The sequence below is a fragment of the Pieris brassicae genome, chromosome 8, assembly GCF_905147105.1.
Source record: "Pieris brassicae chromosome 8, ilPieBrab1.1, whole genome shotgun sequence".
Classification (NCBI taxonomy): Eukaryota; Metazoa; Arthropoda; class Insecta; order Lepidoptera; family Pieridae; genus Pieris; species Pieris brassicae.
This window is the reverse complement of record NC_059672.1, coordinates 10,045,620-10,070,459: the sequence shown is the minus strand read 5'-3', so window position 1 is coordinate 10,070,459 and position 24,840 is coordinate 10,045,620. Positions and strand designations below refer to the sequence as shown.

At 34.6% G+C, this 24,840-nt stretch overlaps 1 protein-coding gene and 2 long non-coding RNA genes across 4 annotated transcripts; 2 read left to right on the top strand and 1 right to left on the bottom strand.

Annotated features, from left to right (window-relative positions):
* Positions 1-11,098: 11,098 nt before the first annotated feature.
* On the top strand, positions 11,099-14,264 carry LOC123713549. Of its 2 annotated transcripts, none has more exons than XM_045667269.1 (2): positions 11,099-11,268; positions 12,796-14,264. In XM_045667269.1, exon 2 carries the CDS (start codon positions 12,877-12,879, stop codon positions 14,236-14,238), a length of 1,362 nt encoding a protein of 453 aa, XP_045523225.1. In that variant the 5' UTR covers positions 11,099-11,268; positions 12,796-12,876; the 3' UTR covers positions 14,239-14,264. The 2 variants fall into 2 exon arrangements, with proteins under 2 accessions (XP_045523225.1, XP_045523224.1); XM_045667268.1 differs by lacking the exon at positions 11,099-11,268 and adding an exon at positions 12,018-12,152.
* On the bottom strand, positions 14,260-15,329 carry LOC123713550. Its single transcript, XR_006754204.1, has 3 exons — positions 15,305-15,329; positions 14,902-15,146; positions 14,260-14,381 (listed from the first exon to the last, which is right to left on the bottom strand). It is a non-coding gene; the product is annotated as an uncharacterized LOC123713550 (long non-coding RNA).
* A 5,028-nt stretch (positions 15,330-20,357) lies between these two features.
* LOC123713211 lies at positions 20,358-23,902 on the top strand. Its single transcript, XR_006754162.1, has 3 exons — positions 20,358-20,642; positions 21,700-21,947; positions 23,316-23,902. It is a non-coding gene; the product is annotated as an uncharacterized LOC123713211 (long non-coding RNA).
* Positions 23,903-24,840: the final 938 nt, after the last annotated feature.

The window sequence follows — 24,840 nt, the reverse complement described above, 5'->3', positions numbered from 1 at the left end:
ATTATTATTATTGACTTATAATTATTTACATAATTTTAAATAAAAAAAATTCCGACGTTTCGCGTGCTTTACAGCGTGCGTCACCGTGGCCACATATATTCTTAATATAAATGCTTTTTTGTTTCAAAACACTCGTACGATCGGGTATACACTTTGACGAAATGGCCATTTGTTTTACACAATTTCTTGTTATATTTGTAAACAATAGAGCAGTGTTGGCCTAGTGACTTCATGCTCTCATCAGGTCGTAGTTTCGAGCTCCCGTGAACCAATGGACTTTCTATGTGCGCTTTTATCATTAGCTCGTACGAAGGCGAGGAAACCGGCTTGAATTCGACCCAAAAAGCCGACGGCATGTTTCGGGCTGATCACATACTTGTAACAGAGAAATCTGAGGCCCAGAACTAAAAAGTTGTAGCGCCACTGATTTATTTTTATTACAATCTTCGACGACAACAACAGATGGCGTTTATTCAAAATGTTTTTTCTTAAGTCTTTCTGATAAACTGTTTAAAAACTTCTTTGTCGGACTTGATAACCATAGGGATACTGAATAATAGTAAAGCAATAATTTAAAAAATGCAGAAATGCAAACTCGATGGCGTATGGCAACATTTCAATAGAAGGAACGTTCTACCGCTACGTCCCCGAACGTCAAAAGCGTATCGGATTTCGACGTACGGGAGTTATTGGCCATTTTTTAGAACCTACTCGCTTAGTGCTAGTGTTGCGACAAAAAAATGTTATAAATTCGTATAAATGCCCGAAGAAGTGATTTAAATATACGCGTAAGAATGTATTTCGAATAATTTACGTACCATACGTTTCAATTCGCTCAAAAAATATCGCTCTCTCTAAATCATAAGATGTCTGGATCTGAAAATCTGTATGGATTAACCGACGTAATATTACTTTTACGCGTCTTTTCATTTATTCACAAAAGATATTTCTGTCGAGTATTTACGTAATATGTAACCTAAAACCTTGCGGTTGTCTGCACAGACTATGAAAATGTTTAATCTTTGACTGTTTACTTTTATTTTGAAAACAATTTTGGCATGAACGGGCAATGCGTCAAATAGATTTATACTCAGCCTGATTTAGATGTCTGGAGGCATCGAGGCAACAAAGGAGCGATATACATAATTTATTGTGAAATCAGTAGATTCTTTTAGTATTTAACAAATATATCAAAAGAAAAGTCGGAAGTTACTAGTCGGAATTTAAAGCATTTCTTTTAACGCAGTCTCTATTGTCTCTCTTGTTGTTTTTGGGATATAGCCCCGGTTCCACACCCCTAAATCCAGCCCTGGTTATATAGTTATGATAAACAACGTAAAAATGAAGATGAAGACGATAGAATAGCTACATATAAATTCCTGTTTGCGGTGTCAAAGATTAAATTTACCTTGACAAAATTATTATATTGTCTACTTGCAGTCTTTCGTCTCTGTCAAATTATGTTTACGTTATAATTAATAGGGACAGATGAGTCCCTTCAAGGAGGTCCAATCTTTTGAGATCTCTACGACTAGTGATGAGAATTGATATCTTGCCAAAGGCATTTTAGTTGTTTATTATATGACATTATGGAAATGGCGCATTGCCCGCGTTTGTGATGGCAGATGGGTCAAGAAGACCGTTACTTGAAATGGTCAGTGGGTAGAAGAAAGAGAGGACGCCTACTAGAAACTTGGGAAGATGGAATAAAGAAGATAGCGGGGCAGAATTGGAAAATTGTCGCGAGGAATACAGACAAGCGGGAGAATTTGGAGGTGACCTTCACTCTGTCGGAGGTTGAGTACTAGTGTAAAACATAATGGATTTAATGTAGTTTAGTGTATTGTACTCGAATAAAGGCTAAGTTTATTTTATTTACATTAGTCGATAAGTAATTTTATTAAACAAGTCGGTCTGTTTCGCACAGGCTTATATTCTGAAGTATTATTCGGAGATTCATTTTAATTTTCATCAAAATTTTTGTATAATTAGTAAGAATACTTATAATTGTTTCATTTATTATAATCATGCAGTGCCTCGAGTGCGTATAACTACTTATAGAAGCGCAATTTACGTACCCTGAATGTGATTGCTTGTTAGACAGATATTTAGTTACACACTGGCTGAATTCACAAAAATTGTATTATTTGTTATAAAAAGGTTGAGGTTTTATGTTTCCTTGTTTCGTTTATAAGCATATTATATTAATGAATTGTTTATTGTATTAGTATATGGCTGTAAAAATAAGGAGGTAAATAAATAAATAAGTTATTTAATAAGGGAAATAATTAAATTTGTAATGATAAGTGTCAACATAGTCTTTTGTCAAATAGACATCAAAGTATGGTTTTACTATTAAGGCTTGAGACAAAATTTAATTGACTCACGTGAACATTTCGATACAAATTCGTTAGGCGTTAGGTCAGTCCTCAAATATCTAACTAGGTAGGAAGGACTAACTGGCAGTAGGCTCACCTGATGTTAAGTGATACCTCCGCCTATGGACTCACACGTACACAATAAGGCTCGCACGTACGCTCTTGATGGAACCTCAGTCGAATGGGCGTGCCGCAGGGTTCCATATTGGGTCCCTTTTTGTTCCTTGTTTATATTAATGATCTCCCGCATATGATGTCTGAGATATCGGAAATTATCTTATTTGCTGATGACACTTCCCTCGTTTTTAAAATCAATAGGAAAGATTCCAGTCCAGTAAACGTCAATGATAGCTTAGTAACTCTATCGAAATGGTTTGCCGCGAATAATTTACTTCTCAATTCTGCTAAAACTAAATGTATCAAATTCTCACTGCCTAATGTCACCCCAGTAGGGCTTAACGTAACTCTCGATGGTGACAAACTTGAAGTCATCACTGAAACCGTTTTCCTGGGCATAACCATTGACAGTAAATTACAATGGGGAGCTCACATCGCAGCATTATCAGGTAGACTAAGTTCTGCAGCTTATGCAGTCAGAAAAATAAGACAGCTTACTGACGTTGCTACAGCTAGGCTTGTATATTTTGCTTACTTTCATAGCATAATGTCCTATGGTATTCTACTGTGGGGCGCAGCGGCTGACGTAGATGCCATATTCATTCTCCAGAAAAGGGCAATTCGTGCAATTTACAATCTTGGCCCCCGCGAGTCTCTGAGAGAATTATTTAAAGAAATTAATATACTCACGTTGCCTTCCCTTTACATTCTAGAGAATATCATGTTTGTTCGTAAAAATTTGCGTCAATTCACTGTCAAAAGTGTTATTCATTCTATAAATACCAGGAATAAGCATAAAATAGTAGTCCCAAAATACAGATTAATAAAATCGAATAAAGCGTTTCTTGGGAATTGTGTCAGATTCTACAACAGGCTACCGAAGTGTGTAACTGATCTTACGACTAAAAAGTTCAAAAACGTCATCAAAGGAATCCTAATTAAAAAAGCGTATTATAAAATCCAAGACTATGTTGACGATAAAGATGTAAGGCGCTAATTCATCTCTGCATGTGCGGCTTCCCTGGCAACTTGCGCTGTGCAAGTGTGTGTATCTCATTTTACACTAATAGTAAAAACTCAATTTTCTTTTGCATTGTATAGAATCTCTGTATACCTCGCATTATATAAACTTCTCAGCCGATTATTACTATTGTAATCGAGTCTTTGTAAGCTAAACCATTGTTGAAAAGAGTGTCCATGGAGTTTCTTGCCGGTTCTTCTCAATGAGACCCACTTTTTGGAACCGTGCAACTAGACGTTTCATAAGAGCCTGCAAAGGCCTATTTGAAATAAAAACTTTTGATTTTGATTTTGTATTGGTTCGAATTTTATGCATACAGTGCAGTGTTAGAGCGTGGCGCGTCAGTAGAAGTACGTAGAAGACGTAGAAGTTTGATCACGTATATACATTTTTTTTTAAATATAGAACGGGACAATAGGCCAGGAGGCTCACCTGATGTTAAGTGATACCGCCGCCCATTGACACTCAATGCCAGAGGGCTCGCGAGTGCGTTGCCGGTCTTTTTAGAATTGGTACGCTATTTACTTGATTATTTAAAAATCAAGGTTGTAGCGCCATTGGATTATTATGTATTGTATAGAACTTTATTTGATGATTTTTTTACCTTGCCTTTTGGTAAATTGCTTTTACTTTATGAATTATGTCGGCCTTTTTCTGATTTTAAGAGACAATTATTTAAGTGAAAACTTTGATAAAGAGAAAATAAAAAATAATTTATCTGTTTTTGTGTTTTATTCATTGAATCCTTTCTAATAGTTTATAAAATGGAACTGTCTAGAAAATTAAACAAAAAATAAAATTAATTTGTACATTTATTAAAACATATTTACAATATACTTATAGTTAAAATAAAAAAAACGCATTAAGAAATTCACTTTGGTATATTACATATGAAATACCTAAAGCTCATAATAATCTTTTAAGCGTAAGATAAATTAGGTTTCTATGTAAAATTTTTGTTATACTAAAAAAAAAATCTTATAAAATTGTTGGGATTAACGGCGTTACATACCATTTGGTTAATATTTAAAAACGGTGCGGATTTACAGAAGCTAAAACTATTATTCGCCAACACCCTAAAGATGATCGGACATTGAGTTTCGTATTAAGCAGAACCGTATTTTAGTTAAAACAAGTTCTTCCATACTCTAGGGGATTCTGGGTCAAACCGATATGTCATATGTATGCCCAGTGTGACGCTTAATTTTTAACCAACCCAGCTCGGTAATGTCTTGATTCTTCTATCAAGTCCTGCAACGTTGCTGTCGTCTTGTAACGCCTCGGATTCTCCAAGAAGATCGTTGTTTATTAAATCTTCGGGTACAGCAGATCTCTTCTGGACTTCGTGTGACGGGGTACTGTCTATTTCCGATGTTTCGTTCAACGGCACCACAAGGGGAATGAAACCAATTACTTCAATAATTTCAACCGTTGTTGACTCAGTGTCGTCCGGTGTTGGTAGAGCGTGAAGAATTGTCGCCGTGACCAGCAAAAATAATAATGTTTGATTCATATTTACGTGTTTTGTATTAACGGGTTGTTCACTTGAACGATGTTTGAATAATAACCTTATAATAGAACGTGTCGTTATATATAGCAGTTAAATAATTGTGTTAAGTCATCCAGAGTTTTTGACGCCTGACTCATGTTAAGTTTTTGAGTAAATATTTTGATAATGACCATGAATACTAGGCGACTAAGAATTCTAACTTGATTCATAGATAAATATTTTTCGGAAACTCATTTATTTTCGTATACATATTTGCGATTGCGGTTTTTGAAGTCCCGTAATGCGAAGCGTTAGACAACAGTGTTAATCCTAATGAGTAACTTTCTTGAAATTGTTAATATATCTGAATTGAGACATGCCAGTGTTGTCACTTGTGAATCATTTATGCAGTGCATCCATGGACCCCAAAGGAATCATGGATGCTTTGATAACATTATCTGTTTCAATACACACTAGTTTAAGGAAAATTAATAGACGGCTCAAATTTAAAAAAAAGTCTTTTCTCCAACTTTGAGTTTGTTCCCTTTGTAGTAGAGACTCCTAGGCCGTGGGGTGCAAAGGGGCTAATTAAAGATTTAAGTTACTGGTGACTGGTAAATAGTACTGGTGCTTTCCTCGTTCAATCAGTTAGTATCGCCATACAGCGAGGAAATGCTACCAGCGTTAAAGGTACACTGCCACATGGACCAAACTTTTTAAATTTGTTTTAATTTTTAATTATTTTTATTATTACGTAGACATTCTAAATACTGTATATTTTATTGTTTAGGTTTTTTTACTTTAAAATAAATTTAACCGACATCAAATATCTGTTAACATTATTTACTTAGGTACTTATAAAATACACATGACCTCTTCATAAATGCATTGATACTATTGATTGATATTGATGTGCTTAAATGCCTATATTTATCATATTTAAATATCATATACAGATCAAAAATATAACCTCCTTATTTTGAAATTATAACGTTGATACGTATTTATCAGATGGGTTATAAACAACTTCATAATGCTCCCAGTTATGCGAAAATGCTATATCTATGAAAATAAGTAAATATAGAACTTATACTTATGTATCCTACATAGGTCACGAGACGCCGACGGAGGTCAAGAAAAACAATTTCTAAGAACTACTTTATTTAAAAAATAAAACTTATCATTTCATTACAAAGCGTGGGACCTCGATGCTGCACTCGTTTGTACAAAGTCTAGATAATATATAAATTCTAAGTAACTTAATAACTAAAAACTAAGTTGAGTATACTCAAGGGTCCCTCGGTCTTTAGTACGCTGAGTATGCACAATTTGACAGTGGTTACATACTGGTACTTATTATAACTAGAGCTACATAACATACTTGTTTATTGTTCTATATTTCCTTACTACTCACACACCAGGATGAATGGGCCGATGTGAAAATAGTCCTCGCCGTGCCGAGGATCTGGCAACTCGCCGTGGAGAGCTGAGGTATAAAAGCACGTGATGGGTGGCGGACAAGCCTCCCCCTTCCCGACAAAAAGGGCTCGTAAGAGGGCCCGACACATACTAACGGATCCGGACGATCCAATTACCGTAGCAAACGATAAAATAAAAGCCGCCGGCGCGGCCAATAATAATAATAAAAATACACAGATTAGGGTAAAAAACCGCCGTCACCGGGGAAGGCGAGGACCTTTACTTCGCACTTCGCTTACTCCAGTGAGCTTTCGTCCTGCCCTTCAGGCGATTGACCACCCCGTGACGGCCCAAGCCGATGTTCGAGTCTCACAGGAGACGCCCTTGCGCTAGCCGTGGGATAAAACGCTATTCTGGCCGAGCTACGCTCGCCAAAACAGCCCGAGCTGAGCTGTAAAGGCCCTTAAGGCCAACAGCGAGATTCCATTAAAAAAAAAACGGACAAGCCTCCGATGCAACTATATCCCGCCTAGAGTGAGTGTTAATGACACCGTGGGGGCTTAGTCTGTATGCAATGAAGGAGTCCCACATTGCCTCCCCGCACTTCGCCTCATAAAAAGCTAGCTAGAAGTGGCCTGCTTTTGTATCAATCAAATTAAAATGTATTCTGTGGACCAAGGAAGGCTTATGAGCAGTACATAGTTTAGTATGTCGTTTAATTTAAAAACTTTCCAATGCCGATTATGCCTCTCGCATTTTTCTTTACTCATACGGCGAAGAAAAACCATCAGAATCATATTGTATACCTAAAATTAAGCCAGCGTCAAGAAAATTTAAATAAATTGTCTGCCCCATAAGGGAATTTCATACATATCCAGGAACTGTTCTCTTGTAACCTTATTTAGGTACTCTACTTACTGTAGGATACGTATATGGCAAATCTATATAGAGACAGCCATCTATTTCGTCTTATATTTGTGAATATTATCATAACAGTCCTCTGATAACCATGAACCTATGTCCTTTTATAAAACCTCAGAACAATTTATTCGTTTCATGGGCACAGTATGTTTATCTTTCTATTTAGACTTGTATTATGTATTCTGAAGTAGTGACAGATATTATATAAATATCGGTGTTAACTCCCAGGTGTTTGGATAAAAACCTTGCGCCATTGTTTATCATCGGCAACGCACTCGCGAGCCATCCGGCATTGAGAGCGTCCTTTGGCAGCGGTATCACTTAACATCGGGTGAGCCTCCAGCCCGTTTGCACTCTGTTATTTAAAAAAAAGTATTAGATTTAAGTTAATTTTAGCGAAATGTTTGACAGTTGATGTATATAATGTATGTATTTCTGTAATAAATAAACAGAGTGTTAAAAAATAAATGTAAATGGGATTTTATTACCAAACCAACCAAAGGGTTAATCTTACTAACGTTACAACGCTATCCACTGCTTCAAATGGGATGCAACGCTTTTAAATATAATAAATATAATTTGTGACCTATCTTATGTCAGCAAACTTTTTGTACAGTTTAATATACTTTTTTTAAAGATCCCGTTAGTTTGTTAATCTCAAAATAACCCATTCTTAAATAGAATTATTATCGAGTTAAGTTCGATGCCGGTTGTTTGAGGGTTGTTCAAATGTATGTTAAATGATAACTACTATTTGTTTGAAGCTGGGTGACTGGCTTTAATGGTTTAAAAATGAGCTTATAACTAACGAAAAACCTAACTTGGCTTATTGAAGAGTTCTTAAGACCCTATTCCAGCACTCATTAATGAGTCAGTGTCTCCGGGTGGACTGCGGTACGCAATGGAGAGCTGGAGCGCTGAGGCGCGCCGGGCCGTAATAACAATTAGTTATGTTTAAAATTAAATAAATGTAATTTAATCATTTTTTTTCTGAAATGTATTACTTGGCTTGCGATAAAATATATCGTGTAAATTTCAAAATCATGATCTATATACATTTTCGTCATAAAATGAATTCAAAGTGTCAAAAATTGGCTATGTTTGGTTTTTTTTCTATTGAGCGAAGTTGTTTAAATCGTCTTTCGATCTTTCAAAATGGATGCATAAACTACTCAACTCCACTATATATTTTTTCCATTTGCCAAACTTTGAGAGACGATGACAAGAAATGGAAAGAAACAATATACTTTTTTGGAGTTGTGCGACCGGATAGGCCCTTAAATTAAATGGACACTTAAGTTATTGGACATTATCGGAAACAAGAATGTTAAATTACAATTTATGACTGTGGGAAAAACTAAAGGGCTCGTTTTGGCTTCAAGTGTGCGATAAATGCTAACGTTTGGGTTACGATTATAATTATTTACAAAAATATATATATGTAGCTTAACCAATGTTAGGTTAGGTTATCGTTATAACTTTTTAACCATTCTTATAAATCATAAAATAAAAAGTAGTTTAACAAAAGAAAAGGTTGTTTATGGGTAATCAAAACCAACAATTATACAGTATTTAAATTTTTTAACCTACTTAGTAATAATCAAAATAATTGAAAATTAATAAAGTGATAATTAAAACAAATTTAAAAAGATTGGTCCCTGTGACACAGGTGTTGTCCGTGGTGTTTATCCAGGTGTACCTTTAACGCTGACAGCATTTCCTCACTGTATTGCGATACTTACTGATTGAGCGAGGAAACTATCTACTAGGCGCTAACTTTAACCTTTAATTAGCGCCTGTGCACTTGAACCCCACATCCCAAGAGTCTCTACTCCAAAGGGAACAAAATCGAAGTTGGAGGAAAGAAAACGACAACATATTTGAGCTGTTTATTATTTTCCGCCTGGCGGAGCTTAAAACAACAGATAGTTTTTGGTTTATAAATTTGAAACTTAAGAGATGTTTAAACTATTGCCATAAGTTGAGAGATCTACTTTAACTGAATTTAGAAGGTAATTCAAAGTCGTAATTTCTTTATAACAGCTACGTGTCAATTTTAAAACATAATACCCGTACAAGTTTATACAAATGCTCTTGATCTGCGTCGTACATCACATGACCCACCGGTCGTGCTTAGGAAATTATTATATATTTATTGATAATGCGTCAGTTTCAAATGAACAAACAATATCCGGTAGTCATATGTATTTAGCCATGGCCCTAATCAGTTCTGTAATCACTGCGGGATTTATAAATGTCAGGATTTATATTTCAAATATAGTTAACCGTAGCAAGCAAGATTGAAGCAGTCGGTAATGCGTTTTATGTTCTTCGCCGTCGCGTCGCTGGCATTGCTGGCGGCGTGCGTCTGCGCACCAAACGAGGCAATCCAACACATACCAAAACAAGAAGCAACACAGTTAACTACAGAAAAAGACGGTGCGGCATCTGGTGTTTCGGAAAAAAATGCTGGATCTTCTGAACCGGACAGGGAGAAGAGGGATCTAGGCGGTCAAGAAAGTGATTTGCTTCAGTCTGAACATGAGGTGTCGGCGTTTGGAGAGAATGCGCTGGTGGGTCGTGGGCGCATCAAGGTCTTACCCGCTTTTCTAGGCTGATTGATAATAATGTAATTAAGAAGATTCTAAGTAATGAGGCATGAATTAATGACACCGATTTTCTATAAGTTTTTAAATTGCGTAAGCTTTAAGTTAACAATTATTATAAATATTGTTCTTTAGATGATGAATAAACGTTTATTTAGTAAAGCTTGATTTTATTTATAATCAAGGATTTGTTAAGTCTCTATGGCAGTCATACTCTGGTTTTTCATGGAGCGTCTAAAGTCTCGCAAGTTATTCTTGATAGCTTATCTTGAATCTCGAGTGTAGAAACTCGAAAGTATTGCTGATACCAAATCCTTTGATAGTTGATACGAATTTTCTTTGCTTGCAACTGGCAAGTTTGTCGCTTTTATCACGGTATTATCCAAATGATTCAGGACATTGCAAGGTGAACTCATTGCTAATGATTTATCTCCAACTTGTGATTTAAAATCTAAAATCGTTGACTGATGACATTCCTGCATGGATGGCCCTGAAGACCCATAGAAAATGAAAAACCATAATTTTAATCTCAACCCCATAAATGTATTACTTCAGTGAGTTTCTACGATTGTCTAACACATCTTACCGAGAGTCATTTTACAGTACCTATTTAATTTACATAGTTTGTCCCAGTTTAGAGTTTAGGCACCTCTGTTTCACCACCACCTCTCGAATACTTTGCGATTGCAACGGATTAAACACTAACGGATTAAGTACTTATTCGGAGCTGGATATATTCGCTGATTGGTTTTAATGAAAGCATCCGCTGTTTTTCTGGTATTTTTTTGTGCTTAACAAAAAATTCTGTTATTTTTTATTTTAACTTGTACATTTTAAGTGTATTTTTCGTAACATTTATGTATATCTAAATTGTCATTCCTTTTTAGATACAAGAGTTTTTACAGATACCGTAAAAGTACTATGTATGATGTGGTAAACTTTAATAAATAAATATCTATCAAAATGAAATCGAACACGTAGCAGCAGGTTTAATTAACCACTCTGTCGATAATAATTATCACTAAATAGGTAACTATGTTAATCTATTTATATAGTAAATGTTATTAATTACCACATTTCTTAAACGTTTATATATGTATTCTCTTTTCTTATACGCAAACACTGAATCATGAGGATCTTCTATTTGTATTTGATTATAATATCATTGGCTACAGCTAATATGGAAAATGTGGATAGTATAAAAGATTTAAATACAGCAGACAGTGAATATGTTTATCGGCCCTTGTATGTGTATAGAAGAATAGAACATAGTAAACGACGTATAACGATGTTCAATTCGTTCGCAGGATAGTAGAGGTAAATATTATTTTATTTACAACTTTAAAGAGTGTGCGACCAACGTAGTGAGTAATGGCGATATTTGCGCTCGTTTCACTGATAATTTATTCTGAATTATATGTAGAATAAAATTCTGGAACTGCCCTGGGCCAGGCATATTTGAAAGACGGGTGTATTCAAATAGGAATGCCTCGGTTATCCGTCCGGTGATCCGTCACGATTGTTATCGCATCGATCACAATAATGGGTAACACAATACAAAATAAAAACATCTGTTCTGTTAAATATTCACCGCCTTTGTGTAAAGCATTTACCACGGAGTGTGTTTAGAGGAGTTGTTCCGATTACATTGCAGCTGAGTTACAGCCTCGGACGTCTTGGCAGAACACGATATTCCACCCATGTCACCTCGACGTCCGCCGTTCCACAATGTTTCTGCCGCGCACCACCGCTATGAAATCTGCTCACTGAAGTATTTCAGAACCAATCCGACTTAGGGTCTTTCAAAAAAACAGCGTAACAATTGTTAAAATGCCGGCAATGCATTTACGAGCGCTCTGGCAATGAGTATCTGTGGGCGGCGATATCACTTTACTTTAGGTGAGCCTCTGTTCTTTAAAAAAACCTAAAAAGATATCATAAATCAGTATTCTCGTCAAAAGAGGGAGCCTGGCACATCGCTTTCCTACAAAATTAAATTATAACACGAAACCAGATGCTGATATGTTGCTGCTACCGCTCTCGTTTCTAGTACTTCTGAAATCATTAATAATTTTATTACTTCAATTAATTTACACCGTAGCTAATTGACTGTATAAAATGATTTTATTTCCTAACGATAACGTATTTTTCAAACGCTATTTGGAATAAAAATGTTGAAATTCGTGGTTGGTTTGTTGATTGTGAGTAATCCAAATTTGGTGTCAATTCGTTATGGCAACATATCCATGATAATTTATTTATAAACATATATAAGTTTAAGTGTATATATTGAAGAGCACATCGAAGCTGTTTAAATTGATGCGTATAATTGTGACTTTGATATTTTTTGAAGTTATACTTCTTTTAGCGCGTTAGGGAAAAATGATGTGTCACAAAAAACCGACACCCTGATTTTAGCTATAGTCAACATTTTATTATGTGATTCAGCATTACAATGTATTAAATTCCTTTTTTCTATTGTTAGTGTCGTTTTTTATATAAATGTAGAATAATAATATAATATATTTTTTAAAGATTTTTAGCGCCTAAGAAGTATAACTTCAAACACGTGTACATAAGTACACACGTCTTTTTAACTAACAGAGGGCAAACGGGAAGGGGGCTCACCTGATGTTAAGTGATACCGCTGCCCATAGACACTCACATCGCCAGAGGGCTCGCTACTGTTGGCCTTATAAGAATCGGTACGCTCTTTTCTTGAAGGACCCTAAGTCGACAGATTCTCGGTTTAAGTCTCGCAGGGAAAATGATTTGTTTGATAGGCACTGTAGGGATAATGTCTCGGTAAGGTGTGTTAATTATGATTTTTATTTTCTATGGTAGGTCAAGACCATCCATGCAGGGATATCACCAGTTCATGATTTTAGAAATCAATTAACCTCAGTTGGAGATAAATTATTACCAATGAATTCACCTTACAATGTCATCAAGCATTTGGATAATTCCGTGACAAAAGCGACAAAAAATGTCACCCACAATCCAAAAATGGAAGAAACTTTGTATCAACTATCAAAAGATTTGGTATCAGCTATACTTTCTAAACTCGAGATTCAAGATAAGCTAACAAGAATAACTCGCGAGGCTTTAGACGCTCCAGGAAAAACCAAGGGCATGACTGCCATAGAGACTCGACGCATCCTTGACTACATTTCAAGAACTTTATCAGGACATATTCTTACTATCACAAGAGCTTCCACAGAACCTGAATTACACAGATTAGTTTATGGTTTGTCTCAAATTGCTGCGGAAGTGTCAATTGTATCAGCACTAAGAGACATAACTTACGCTACAGCTCTATCGAAAAAACAGTCCGTTGATCTTTCCCTGCGTAAAAAGAGATCTATATTACCCAACAATGCTAACATTGTAGCTTCTACACCACAACCTAGCCAGTCTACAGTTTACGATATTATATTAAATAGACCCATATTTATATCTTCAACGGAAGCACCAAGCAGACTACTTAATGTTACTCGATATTCTGTTAATTTATCAAAGAAGTCTGTAAATATAATTCAAAGCAAAAAACGAGCTCTGCCATCTCCCTCGAAAGGATTTTTAAATCAGACAATTCTGGATGCACTAGTTAATGATGATATAAATGATACGGATGCAATTATAGTACAGAATAAATTAAATACCACTCATGTCATTACACAAGACAGTCAAACACTTGACAACCAGGAAATGAGTGCACCGAATCTTATTGATGATTGGGTCGACCCAAAAGAAAAAATATACACCCTTAACCCAGATGTCATAGCTGAAATGGAAATCGATCAGCCAGAAGTAGAAGATGATGTAGCCAATGAAAAGAAGACGAAACAAAAGCTCGAAAGATTGGAAATAAAAGCTAAAAAAGCAATTTTATACGCTGGTGATGTAGCATATTTGACTGCAGCAAGCGTCGTGGCTATGCGACGTGCGTTGACGGCATCAATTGAAGTCCAGATGTCAGTAAAATATGCCAAAAATGGTATGTCGAACCATCAAGATTTAATGATGAATTTGGCTAAAACGGCAGCCCAACAAGCGGGCAAAGAAGCGAAGAGTGCAACATCAAAGTCTCTAGCTTGTGAAAGGGTTATAAAACTAGCTTTAAAGTACACTGCGCAATCAAAAGGAGCAAAATTGAATCACGTTGCCAATAGAGTTGTTATGGACACGTTGTCATTGGCAACACTTGCAAAGTCTATGGCTTTTGTGTCATCCGATATTGCTATTAATTCTTTGTACCAAGCCACCGACGTAAAACCACCATCATGATCATAAATAAAAACTCAGGACGTTAATACATGTTTTATTTAAATATATATTTATTTATTATGTCGTTAGTAGTAATTACCAATTACCATGTATTCCAGTATGAATAATAAGGCGCGTAATCAGCGTAGTATGACGCGTAAACTCTGGAAAAAAAAGAAATGTTAAAGATTCAATGGCAGAGTTGTTCAATGCACTACCAAAGATATTTTTTAAAAACCGGCGTGGGATTTATGTTACTATCACAACACTATATCGAAAATAATAATCATAAAACGTATTATGAAAAATTTAATTTATCTGTAATAAGTTGACGTATGACATAACCACCACGCCGGCTCTCTTACCGCACCACACGCACTTTTGTAATCTTATTCCCATTCCCGAACACGCGTATATAACTTACAGTATTTGTTGTTAAATTATAAGTAGGCTTATCACGAATTGCAAAAATAATACTTATAAACGTGTTCTATTTTCCCAATATATATATAACGTGCTTATAAGATTTGGGAACCCTTTTAAGTAAAAAAATACATGAGTCAGGGATCCTAGCTCTTTCATAACAAATTTCGTCTCTATCGCACAAGATAAGGGATATATTTTGCTTTTGATTTTACACAAAACCCTTTAAAATAAAGAAATAATAATATATTAATAGGTTACCGTGGCCTTGGAATTATCAAGGGAGCCGGAACACTATGGATGCTGTGATGGTAACTGAACCACACACTGGGCTCGGTTTCCAAATCAGAGTCTTTGGTCAGAGCAGATTTTTCAGCACCCGTTTTTGTTGTGTCAAGATTTCTTGCTGGCGCTGGAGTTGAGACCTCTGAAGCCTCTTTGATTTTAGAATCGACTGGGACACTGAGGACGTATCCAGCCAATAACAGAGCTATCAAGAAGCGAATCTGAAATTATTTATACACTTTAGTACTTCAGTAGAGGATTATAATCACAAAGGTTTATAATAAGTAAACGTATATATTGCTAAATTTAATTTTCATCTATTTATAATAAAATTCTTGTTAAAGTAATTTAAAATTATAAAACATTTCTTAGTTCTAACCATATTGTGTGTCGATTAAGAATGATATGGGTTTTAAACGCGATTTAGTAAATATCTCTTTTATATATAATTTCAAACGCTGTATTTTCTACAGGGACCTAGTGATTAATTGACCTTCAGTTGCTTTAAGAAACGCATTCTTAATTTTTGGGTTCAATTGGCAACGTATCGTTATTCGTATAAAAAAAAATATTCTTATTAATTATTTCATTTAATTGTGTTTTAGCTTTGTCATGTTACTATTTCTCTCTCTGCAATTGGCAGCTCACGTCTGAGGCTCGTTTTCAGCATGGAAGCATCTGGAGCGTTTTGAGGACGATGAGTCTTTAACATAAAAATACGAGTTGAGCATGACGTACAGATCCCAGCGGTAACGCAAGTTTGGCTCTGTACATCGAGAGCAAACAAAGTAAATGGCGAGAGAACGTTGAAGTTTTGGATACCGCGGCTCATAATTGGACTTCCCAGTCAGTTATTAGATTAGGATAGGATCGAAACGTAAACCAACATAAAAAGCTACTTGAAAAACTACTTTTATATAGATTTGTCGCGTTCGTAAACAATACTGCTACGGTTTATACCAACCACAGCGGTTTTGTATGTATCATAATATTATTTTATTATATTATGCTGTTAAATAAATAAATAGAAATAGAACGAACTTCCAAACGGGAAGGTGGCTCATCTGATTTTTTTTTTTTTTTTTTTTATAAAATAGGGGGCAAACGGGCAGGAGGCTCACCTGATGTTAAGTGATACCGCCGCCCATGGACACTCGCAATGCCAGAGGGCTCGCGTGTGCGTTGCCGGCCTTTTAAGAATTGGTACGCCCTTTTCTTGAAGAACCCTAAGTAAAGTAAAGAATTATATCGGAAATACTTCAGTGTGACCAATCTCTCCATTGGCGCATTGTATGGCCGAAATAAGATACAACCTACCTGCTAACAAAATATGGTTTCATAAGTAATTTATTCCTTATATTAAATACTATGTGATGTACGAAACACTTGTTATATAAATATAGGCGTTTTTGCTGTTTGAATTAAGTTTTTGCTTGTATGGTTAAAACGATGAAAAGTTAAAAACCTAATATTTCAAGATTACAATAAAGCCGAGGTTTAAGTATTTCTTCACTTGTTTTTTTTTTAATTTTTGAATGTTATTACGATTTATATATTTAATTTGAACACGGTTACTTACATATTTTATATTTTAAAATGATGTGTTTAGACCACAGTAATATGACCTTTTTGTTACTAATATATTAGAAATAAAGGACAGTATTTAATGTATGTAATTACTTATTATTGAATTCGTTAAATAAATAGTTTAGTCAGTAATCTAGTGTAAATCTTAGTGTAAACTCAATATAACACTCAAGGGACTGTGCATATTTTGACGTTGTTAAGAGTTGTCGTTAATTGGAAATATGTATTAGAAAAATGTATGTTGTTTTACATAAAACAACAAGTCTTATTTGAACGCTATTGCGTATATCAAGTATATAAAAAGCACTTTTTATATTTATTTCTCGCTATTGAGGATGGTTAATGCTATGTAGAGTGTATCATTGTATGGAAGACAAGCTAAACTAACCAAACTTGAGGGGTTTTAGGTAGTTCGTTGTTAAAGCGAGGGACGTTACATCGACTTTACACTGAATATCATATCAAAACTAATTTTATAATTATCGACATTATTCTTTCAACTAATGTCTGTATCCTAAACTAGATTATGTGAAAACCGTTTGAACTAAAGACATTTTAGTGCATCCAAAGACGATAAAAGTAAATTTACTTTAATTATCAGAAAAACTAATGATAATTTATAATTTATAAACTGACATCAATTTAGCAATAGAGTTAAATAAAAAATGTATGATGGTTCCTTAATGTAAATGTACGTTTAATATGATAGTATAGTGCTAGTAGTGGATAACACCGGCCCACGTGGGGTCATGACGTCCTTCCTTGTCAGGAAGATGTAAATCATAATGTGTAAATCATTACTATGACTGAGTGACCCTGACACGTGCGATTCGCTCTAGATCGTAATGAGTCTAAACACAAGGTGTCGTTATTTGTCAAATTATAAAAAATGTGATAGATACACGTATTTACTGGTCTTTATCATTTCACAAGCAAGTTATATGAAATTTTTAGCGCCTGTATAAATAATCCGATCAAAATGAAATAATGATCTTTTGCTCTGTATCTTGTAGATTAATGGAAAAATGGCAGGAAATCGTAAGGTAAGATTCAGGATTAATTTTGCCGTATGACTATAATTGGCGAGTCGGAGTCATAGTTCGCGCTTCTGTAGGGAATAAACATAGTGGGACCAGTCTTAAGACTGATCAAGCATTATTTAGCTCATTGGAAGAGCACAAGAACCTTTCTCCATAACACATATACTAAAAGAATACTCCTAATTGTTTCTAGTTATAAGTAATTTCCCAGAGAGCCATGGAGTGAAGTATTATAAAGAAAAGAAGAATTGACAAAATAAGTAACAAGAATTTAAGAGATAACAAGGTTTGTTGACGTTTCATATAAAACTCAACTAAAATAGAAATGCGCTGGACATACCATAAGAGGAGCAGATAAATGGAGCAAAACTGTAACACTATGGCAACCAAGAGGCGATAAAAGAAACAGAGGTAGGCAATGTAAAAGGTGGGCCGTAAATTCATGGAAATGGCTGGAAAGACCTGGACGAGATTGATGTACAACAAAGTAAAATGGTGGACAATGGGGGAGGCTTTTGCCCGTAGGCACACAGAATTGGTTATCTTAGATTAAGAAAAAGAATACTTATAATATACATATTTTGTATTTCGGCTATAAATAAATAAAAATAAGTAATTGGTTAAATTATATCTAGTCTGTAAATTTAAAAATCTTGTTTGTATCTAACATTTCTTATGTCTAGAAACTTACTAATATTAATAAAATCACGTTTATATTTTAATTAGCTGTTAAAAGTATACAATGTTGATAATAATTAATATTAAAATTATGCGAACAAGTGCATAATTTCCATATTTGCGTATGTAGAATGTCAACTATAATTAAAAGTGTACTGTATCGATTTTATGATATCTACTGAAATTTTATTGTGATAAAGAATATAAGGTCCATTTGACAAATTATGAATAATTTAGGTTATTACTCTACGGCCTCTCTTCTTTGAGTGCCTCTCCATAACTGGAGGATGGCCGTCACTCTCTTAAAGCGTATCTTGTGCTAGATGCAGCATCCGCATCCTCGCTCACTAACTTTGGGAAGCCATGATGTTTTCCTTCTACACGCCATTTACCCTGGATTTACCCATTAATTGAAGGAGGTGGTAGTGGTAGCTTTCCTTTGTTTAATGTTCTGCATATTTTTTTTTTTGACATTCAAAACTGATTAAGAACTTCTTAAAGACCTTTTGGATCCTGGCTATACGAGCATGCAATGATATCACCACATCTCAAATGCTTCTTAGCGCCGGAGGGTATGTTCTTTAATTGTCGAAGCTTCACAGCCCTACAGAACAATTGGCCATATGTAACAAAGGAGAATTCAGATTCGGCGTTTAATAGTCAAGTGATGACAATATAAAACTTTCTTAATTTTCGTTGTAAGATCTTCGGGAAATTTTAGTTCGAGGCCTAATTTCCTGAATATTCTAAGATAGAAATGTTAAATTATATTTATTGTCTTGCGAGTTTAAAATAAGTTTATTAGATATCTGTTTTTGGTTCGACTGGCGGCCTATGTTTTTAAATATCTTGTGAATATACGTATTTTACTCAGAATGTAGAAGATGTAATGGTGAAAATTTGAGTTTATTCGCTACAATAATATTCTTTTCCTTTATAATGTTAATATAGAAATATAGACAACACGTTTATCACCCACCTCTTACAAATGACGTATTTAGTAAGCTACCCTCAAGTGTTATACAACGACAAAATCACGTGTTATGCACTTGTGTATTGTTAATGTCTGTAAGTCTTTGACGTAAAATGCTAATATGTTTACATAATTTTATTATTCCATACGATGATCTAGAACTAATCTAACCTAACCATCAAATTCAGAGAGGAACCAGGTCTTCCGTATATCAAAATGTAATACGTTTTTGACGTACAAGAGTAAAACTTTGTTTCTGACTCGCTTACCGAAAGCCTTTACAAATAAATAATAATCCGTCTCAGGGCTCAGGCTTAGGGATTCATAAACCATATTTAGACTACGATTTCTCTATGTCAAAATCTAATACGTTTTTGACGTACGGGAGTCATACTCAGCGCTGAATCTCACCTGTTTCCAAAACGTTTAAAAAAGAATCAGTCGTGCTAATCCACGGTCAGGATGTGACGCTAGATAGTAGGTATACATTTTTTTGTTTTCACGAGCGCACATCTATTACATCTATACAGCTCATCTATATAGCACATCTATACAGCCGAATTTACGTTATTATTTTTATTTCATTTTTATTCTATATTTTTTTCTCACAGCGGTTGCCTAGAAGGTTTCGCTCGTTGTTTTCATTTAATTATCTTAATTGTACTATATTTCTGTATATTTTCAAGGAAGTGTTAACAAATAAATAAATTTAAACAATATATTTTGTACAAAATACAAAAAGAGTTTAAATTTAAATTAATGAAAAGGAGGGCAAGTGACGGCCGGGACGGTTATTATTAATTAATTTTTTGTTTAATTATTAATACTAACATAACTAGATCGAATTGTTACTAAGTCTAAAACTATACAGGGATAAAATCTGAAATAAATAAGTTATTATTATTACCACAATGTTTACAATTGATTATATATATGTTTACAATCATGGATAGAACATACCGGAAAACTTCTTGACCGTTGAACAAGGGAGCGGGGGGAATGTTTGCGCATGTCAGCGCGGGACACAAACGTCAACTGATTTACCAAATAACCAATCACGCGATCGACACGTCACTTCCCTCCGCCCCCTCCCTCCCAGTGATACCTGAAAATCGCTTCTGCGCAGCCAAGGACAATTTGTTCAAGATGTTTGCCAGTATCTGTAGTTCTCTTAGAATGATTTTGCATAATTAGCACATATGTAAATATAGGATATTAATATATCAATCAACAAAAAGTACAGGCAATATTGCTTTATAAGTACTTATAATCGTGATGGCGTCAGTTTGCTTTGCATTTTGGAATACACAACGACTTAGTTTTGTTTTACAGTGAAATATATTAATTATTTACTAATTAAAATTTTATTGACAAATCTGTGATTTGGCTTGTGAAACATAATAAGAATTTCTAGTTTGATGGGCTTATCGGCTGTAAGGGTATGTATTCAGTAACGAGAGCTCTAAGTATGACCACTGCATGTCAAAACCAATACATTTTTGACTAAGTTTCGTGTAACCCCAGTGTATAAAGAGTGGGTCTAGGTAAAGTAGGTGAGTAAGTATAGGTCTACCGTTTTATGAGCTTAATTATTTCGCAGTAGTTATGCCGCAGTAATTAATAGACTGAATTGACAAACAAATGAATGAAAGTAATAAAAAAACTAATATATTAACTTATTTAAAAATAAAATTAAAACAAATTTAAAATGTTTGTTTCCTGTGGCAATGTACCTTTAACGCTGGGATCATTTCCTCGCTGTATTGCGATACTTATTTGCTGAGCCAGGAAACTAAACTTAAGTACTTATTTTATAAATATATCGCGCTACAACCTTAAAAGGTTGTAGCGCCACCTTGGTTAGTTGCTTCATGTTTATTTGCCAATTTTATAGGCACCCTCCTGTGCCTGACACACACCGTCGCCTTTTTGGGTCTAAGGCAAACCGGTTTCCTCACGATATTTTCCTTTAGCGTTCGAGGAAATGTTAAATGCGCATATAGTAAGTTCATTAGTGCACATCCTGGGATCGAACTCAACCTTCAGGGATCAGAGTCGAACGCTGAAACTAGGCCAAAATTGCTGTATTACGGTAATTTTTTCTTAATACACAAGCCAACCCGTCCCATAATTTTAATTGTGTTTGTGGATAACGTCACAAAACACTTATAAGCATATTAATTATTTACATTGCTTTAAATATGTAAATATATTCTTTAAATACGGAATATTCAGATATTTACGTCAATAACCGTCACAGTGCAAAGTACGACCTCATCGGAAAACCTGTAGACTTCTTTTCAAAAATAATAAAAAAACAAAACTTATTTACTTTGAGCCATGCTACTTATACCTTATATTCTTTAATTACGTGTTTTAAGATACGTTAATAAATAATATATTAAAGTGTAGGTTTAACTACCACTGAAGAATAGTACTATATTTATAAAGATCGGAAACTTTTACTTTACTTTAAGGTTTTTTTTAATTACACAGGGGCCATACGTTCAGGAAGCACACCTGGTGTTAAGGCATATCGCTGCCAGTTACTCTCAATGCCGGTCGTTTAACAATTGGTACGCTGTTTTCTTGAAGGAAGGAGGTAATGCATGTGTGCTGTGGTTGTTGGCTGGCTCAGCATTATGCTGAGGAGCAGAGTTCGTTCAAAAAGGCAGCAGCTGGCTTCACGTATTGCGCGGCATCTGCCTTAAAAACGCTCAGTTGCGGAACCTGGACCTGTTCAGGTATACATTAGTGATATTATGCGTGTTTACAAAAAATTGTATGTACATAACATACAATTTTTTAAAAATGTAAACCCTAATTTCTGTTTGCTAAGTTTGACATTACGATTCAGCTGTGTCAGTGAAAGCCACAATAATAAACATTCCGTAGCAATTAATTTATAAGCCATAGATTTCGGAAATTTAATACACAATGTTCTAATATATCATATATCAGCTAGGGAACATAGTGAGTAATCAAGTACGAGTGGAACTAGCTGACGTGGTATATGTCGATAATAGAAATTAATTAAAATTTCTTCTTAAAACCTCATTAATTTTCGAAAATTTTTGTTTTTCCAAATTCGATCATGACTGACGATCATTAACTTAAAAGTTAGGCAACTAATTGCATGTAATATACACGGCATACACAGAGTATACCGCACTGGATCAGAGATAACTCGGGTTCGATTTACCACATTTATTAACATATCCCACTATTATCTATCACTATTTATTTATCAGTTTATACCTGCAAATTATACTCCACAGTTTGACTCAGGAGTTTATTATTAGGAGGAGGTTTTGGTTCATTTAGGCTGCAATTAAATAGGCATAGACAGGCGTGACCTCCAATACGTCACCTATTGCTTAACATTAGGTGGGATTGTAGCCAAACATCAAACTCAAACTGAAAATAACTTTATTCATATAGGTAACCAAGTACACTTATGAACGTCAACAGAAAAGATGTTACATTGATTTTAAATTTATATTTACTACCAGTTCGGAATTTAATGGGCGGGCAAGAACAAGTGGCAAGAAACTCTCTGCCAGTCGTTAAATCGCCTAGTTTTGATTTCATACAAATTGTTTGAACTGGAGCAAATTAGTAGTATCATTTAAATAATCGTCAAATTTCTAAAAAGCTTTATTGATTAATTTACGTTTAACGACACTTTTGAATTCATTCAGTGATAATTCTCTAATTCCGCTTGGGAGTTTGTTGTAACAAACGTCTGTCTGTATAATAAAAAAATGATAGTTTAAAAACATTCGCTAATTGATAACAAGTTCCGTGTTTTTATCTATAAATCCAATTGAGGCCACAAGCGGAGTGAATTTTTTTGCTGAATGATAAAATCATCTAAATATAATCTTATCCTAACACGTACTTTATTGATAACCGACAACTACGCATTTTTACTTTTATTATTTATCTTAATAAGATAAGATTTTAAATTATTTCTACATAATGTATTTACAATTTTCTTTCTTCCTATTATCGGAAAATAGTAAATATGTACCTGCTACTAGTATTTACTTAATAATATTTCACAAATGACTGACTTCAGGTTATTGCATTTAAACAATATAATTATCTAGAGCGATAGCAAGTGGCCGGATGGGATGTCGTTGATACCTTGTAAGATGCGACGGGCTTTAGTATGGCAGGCTACTCGTGTGGACACGTTAGCCCCGACTCACCAACCTCGGATACGCAGACAGGATGGAAAATAAAAAACAGCTCGAATATAAGAGTCTTTCCTCCAACTTCGATTTTATTCCCTTTGGACCGTGGGGTTCAAGTGCACAGGCGCTAGTTAAAGATTGCAGTTGGCGCCTGGAAAATAGTACCTTCCTTCGCTCAAAGAATAAGTATGCCAATACAGCGAGGAAATATTGCCAGCGTGGAACAATGCCACAGGCACCAAACTTTTTAAAATCGATTTAATTTTTTAAAATTAATTTTATTATTAATATGTACGTTAAGGAAATTGTAAATACTGTATATTTGATTGTTATATTGGTTTTAATAAACTATGTATCACAGATATAAATGTAGCTATAATTCGTTTCAATATTATGACGGGTCCGTAAACTGAGGTATTATGGAAACTGCTACTTGATAAAATTAGGTTAAAGCAATAATACAAAATTTCAGAAATAGCACAGCGCGTTAGCGCAGAATTAGGGCGATCAGTTGACTCTTTTACATATTGATAATTAAGAATATGAGTAATACATTCAGTAGTTTCAGTTGAGTGTTGAGTCAATAAATATGTTTAGCCTACTTGGAATGATTTTCAATTTATGTTAATCATTTATTGGATTACAATGGCTTCTGTCAGCTGTGTTGGCGTCGTCTGTTCAAATCCCAGTATAGCCAATAGATTTTTCTTTTATTGTGCGTTAATATGAATAAACACTTGCTGATACGTCAATTAGAAATATTGTTTATTATAAACATATTTAAAACTTTGTATGATGCAAGGCTTTCACCTAGGACCAGATAGAATTGTACGCTTAAACATGGATAGCTAAAACATTTACAAACAAATTTATCTTTATTTTAGATAGCAAAATATTTTGAAATAAATATTACTCAGTTATGATCAAATAGTAAGAAAACACTTTTTAAACGCATTGAAGCTATGTATTTACATAACTTTAAATTTTTCCCTTTGCCGCGAAACGTCGGGTTTAAAAAGTGTTTTCTTAATGATGTATCAAAGTGAAACAATTGTATACATCGGTTCAGTAGTTTTTTATCAATTTTAGTCGTATCACCTGACATGCTAATCTTTCCTGTTTATAATATTAATAATGATGTTGAGTAAATTTGATTATTATACTAAAAATCACACCTCCAAAAATACCTATGTACACAGTGATATTTATGTTTCATCACTACAAACCGCAAATCTCGTGGACTTTGACCGCCCTTGTTCGAACTCCCGTCTCAAACACGTTTTGTAATACAAACAACATTTTTTCGCATGTTTTGATCGCGAATGAAATCACGAGAAATTGTCTATACTATACTGTGTGTGTGTACTAATATTTTTTATAACATTGTTAACAAATATAAGTTGGCAGGTAACATTATCGTTGCTCATTGTGTGCTTAA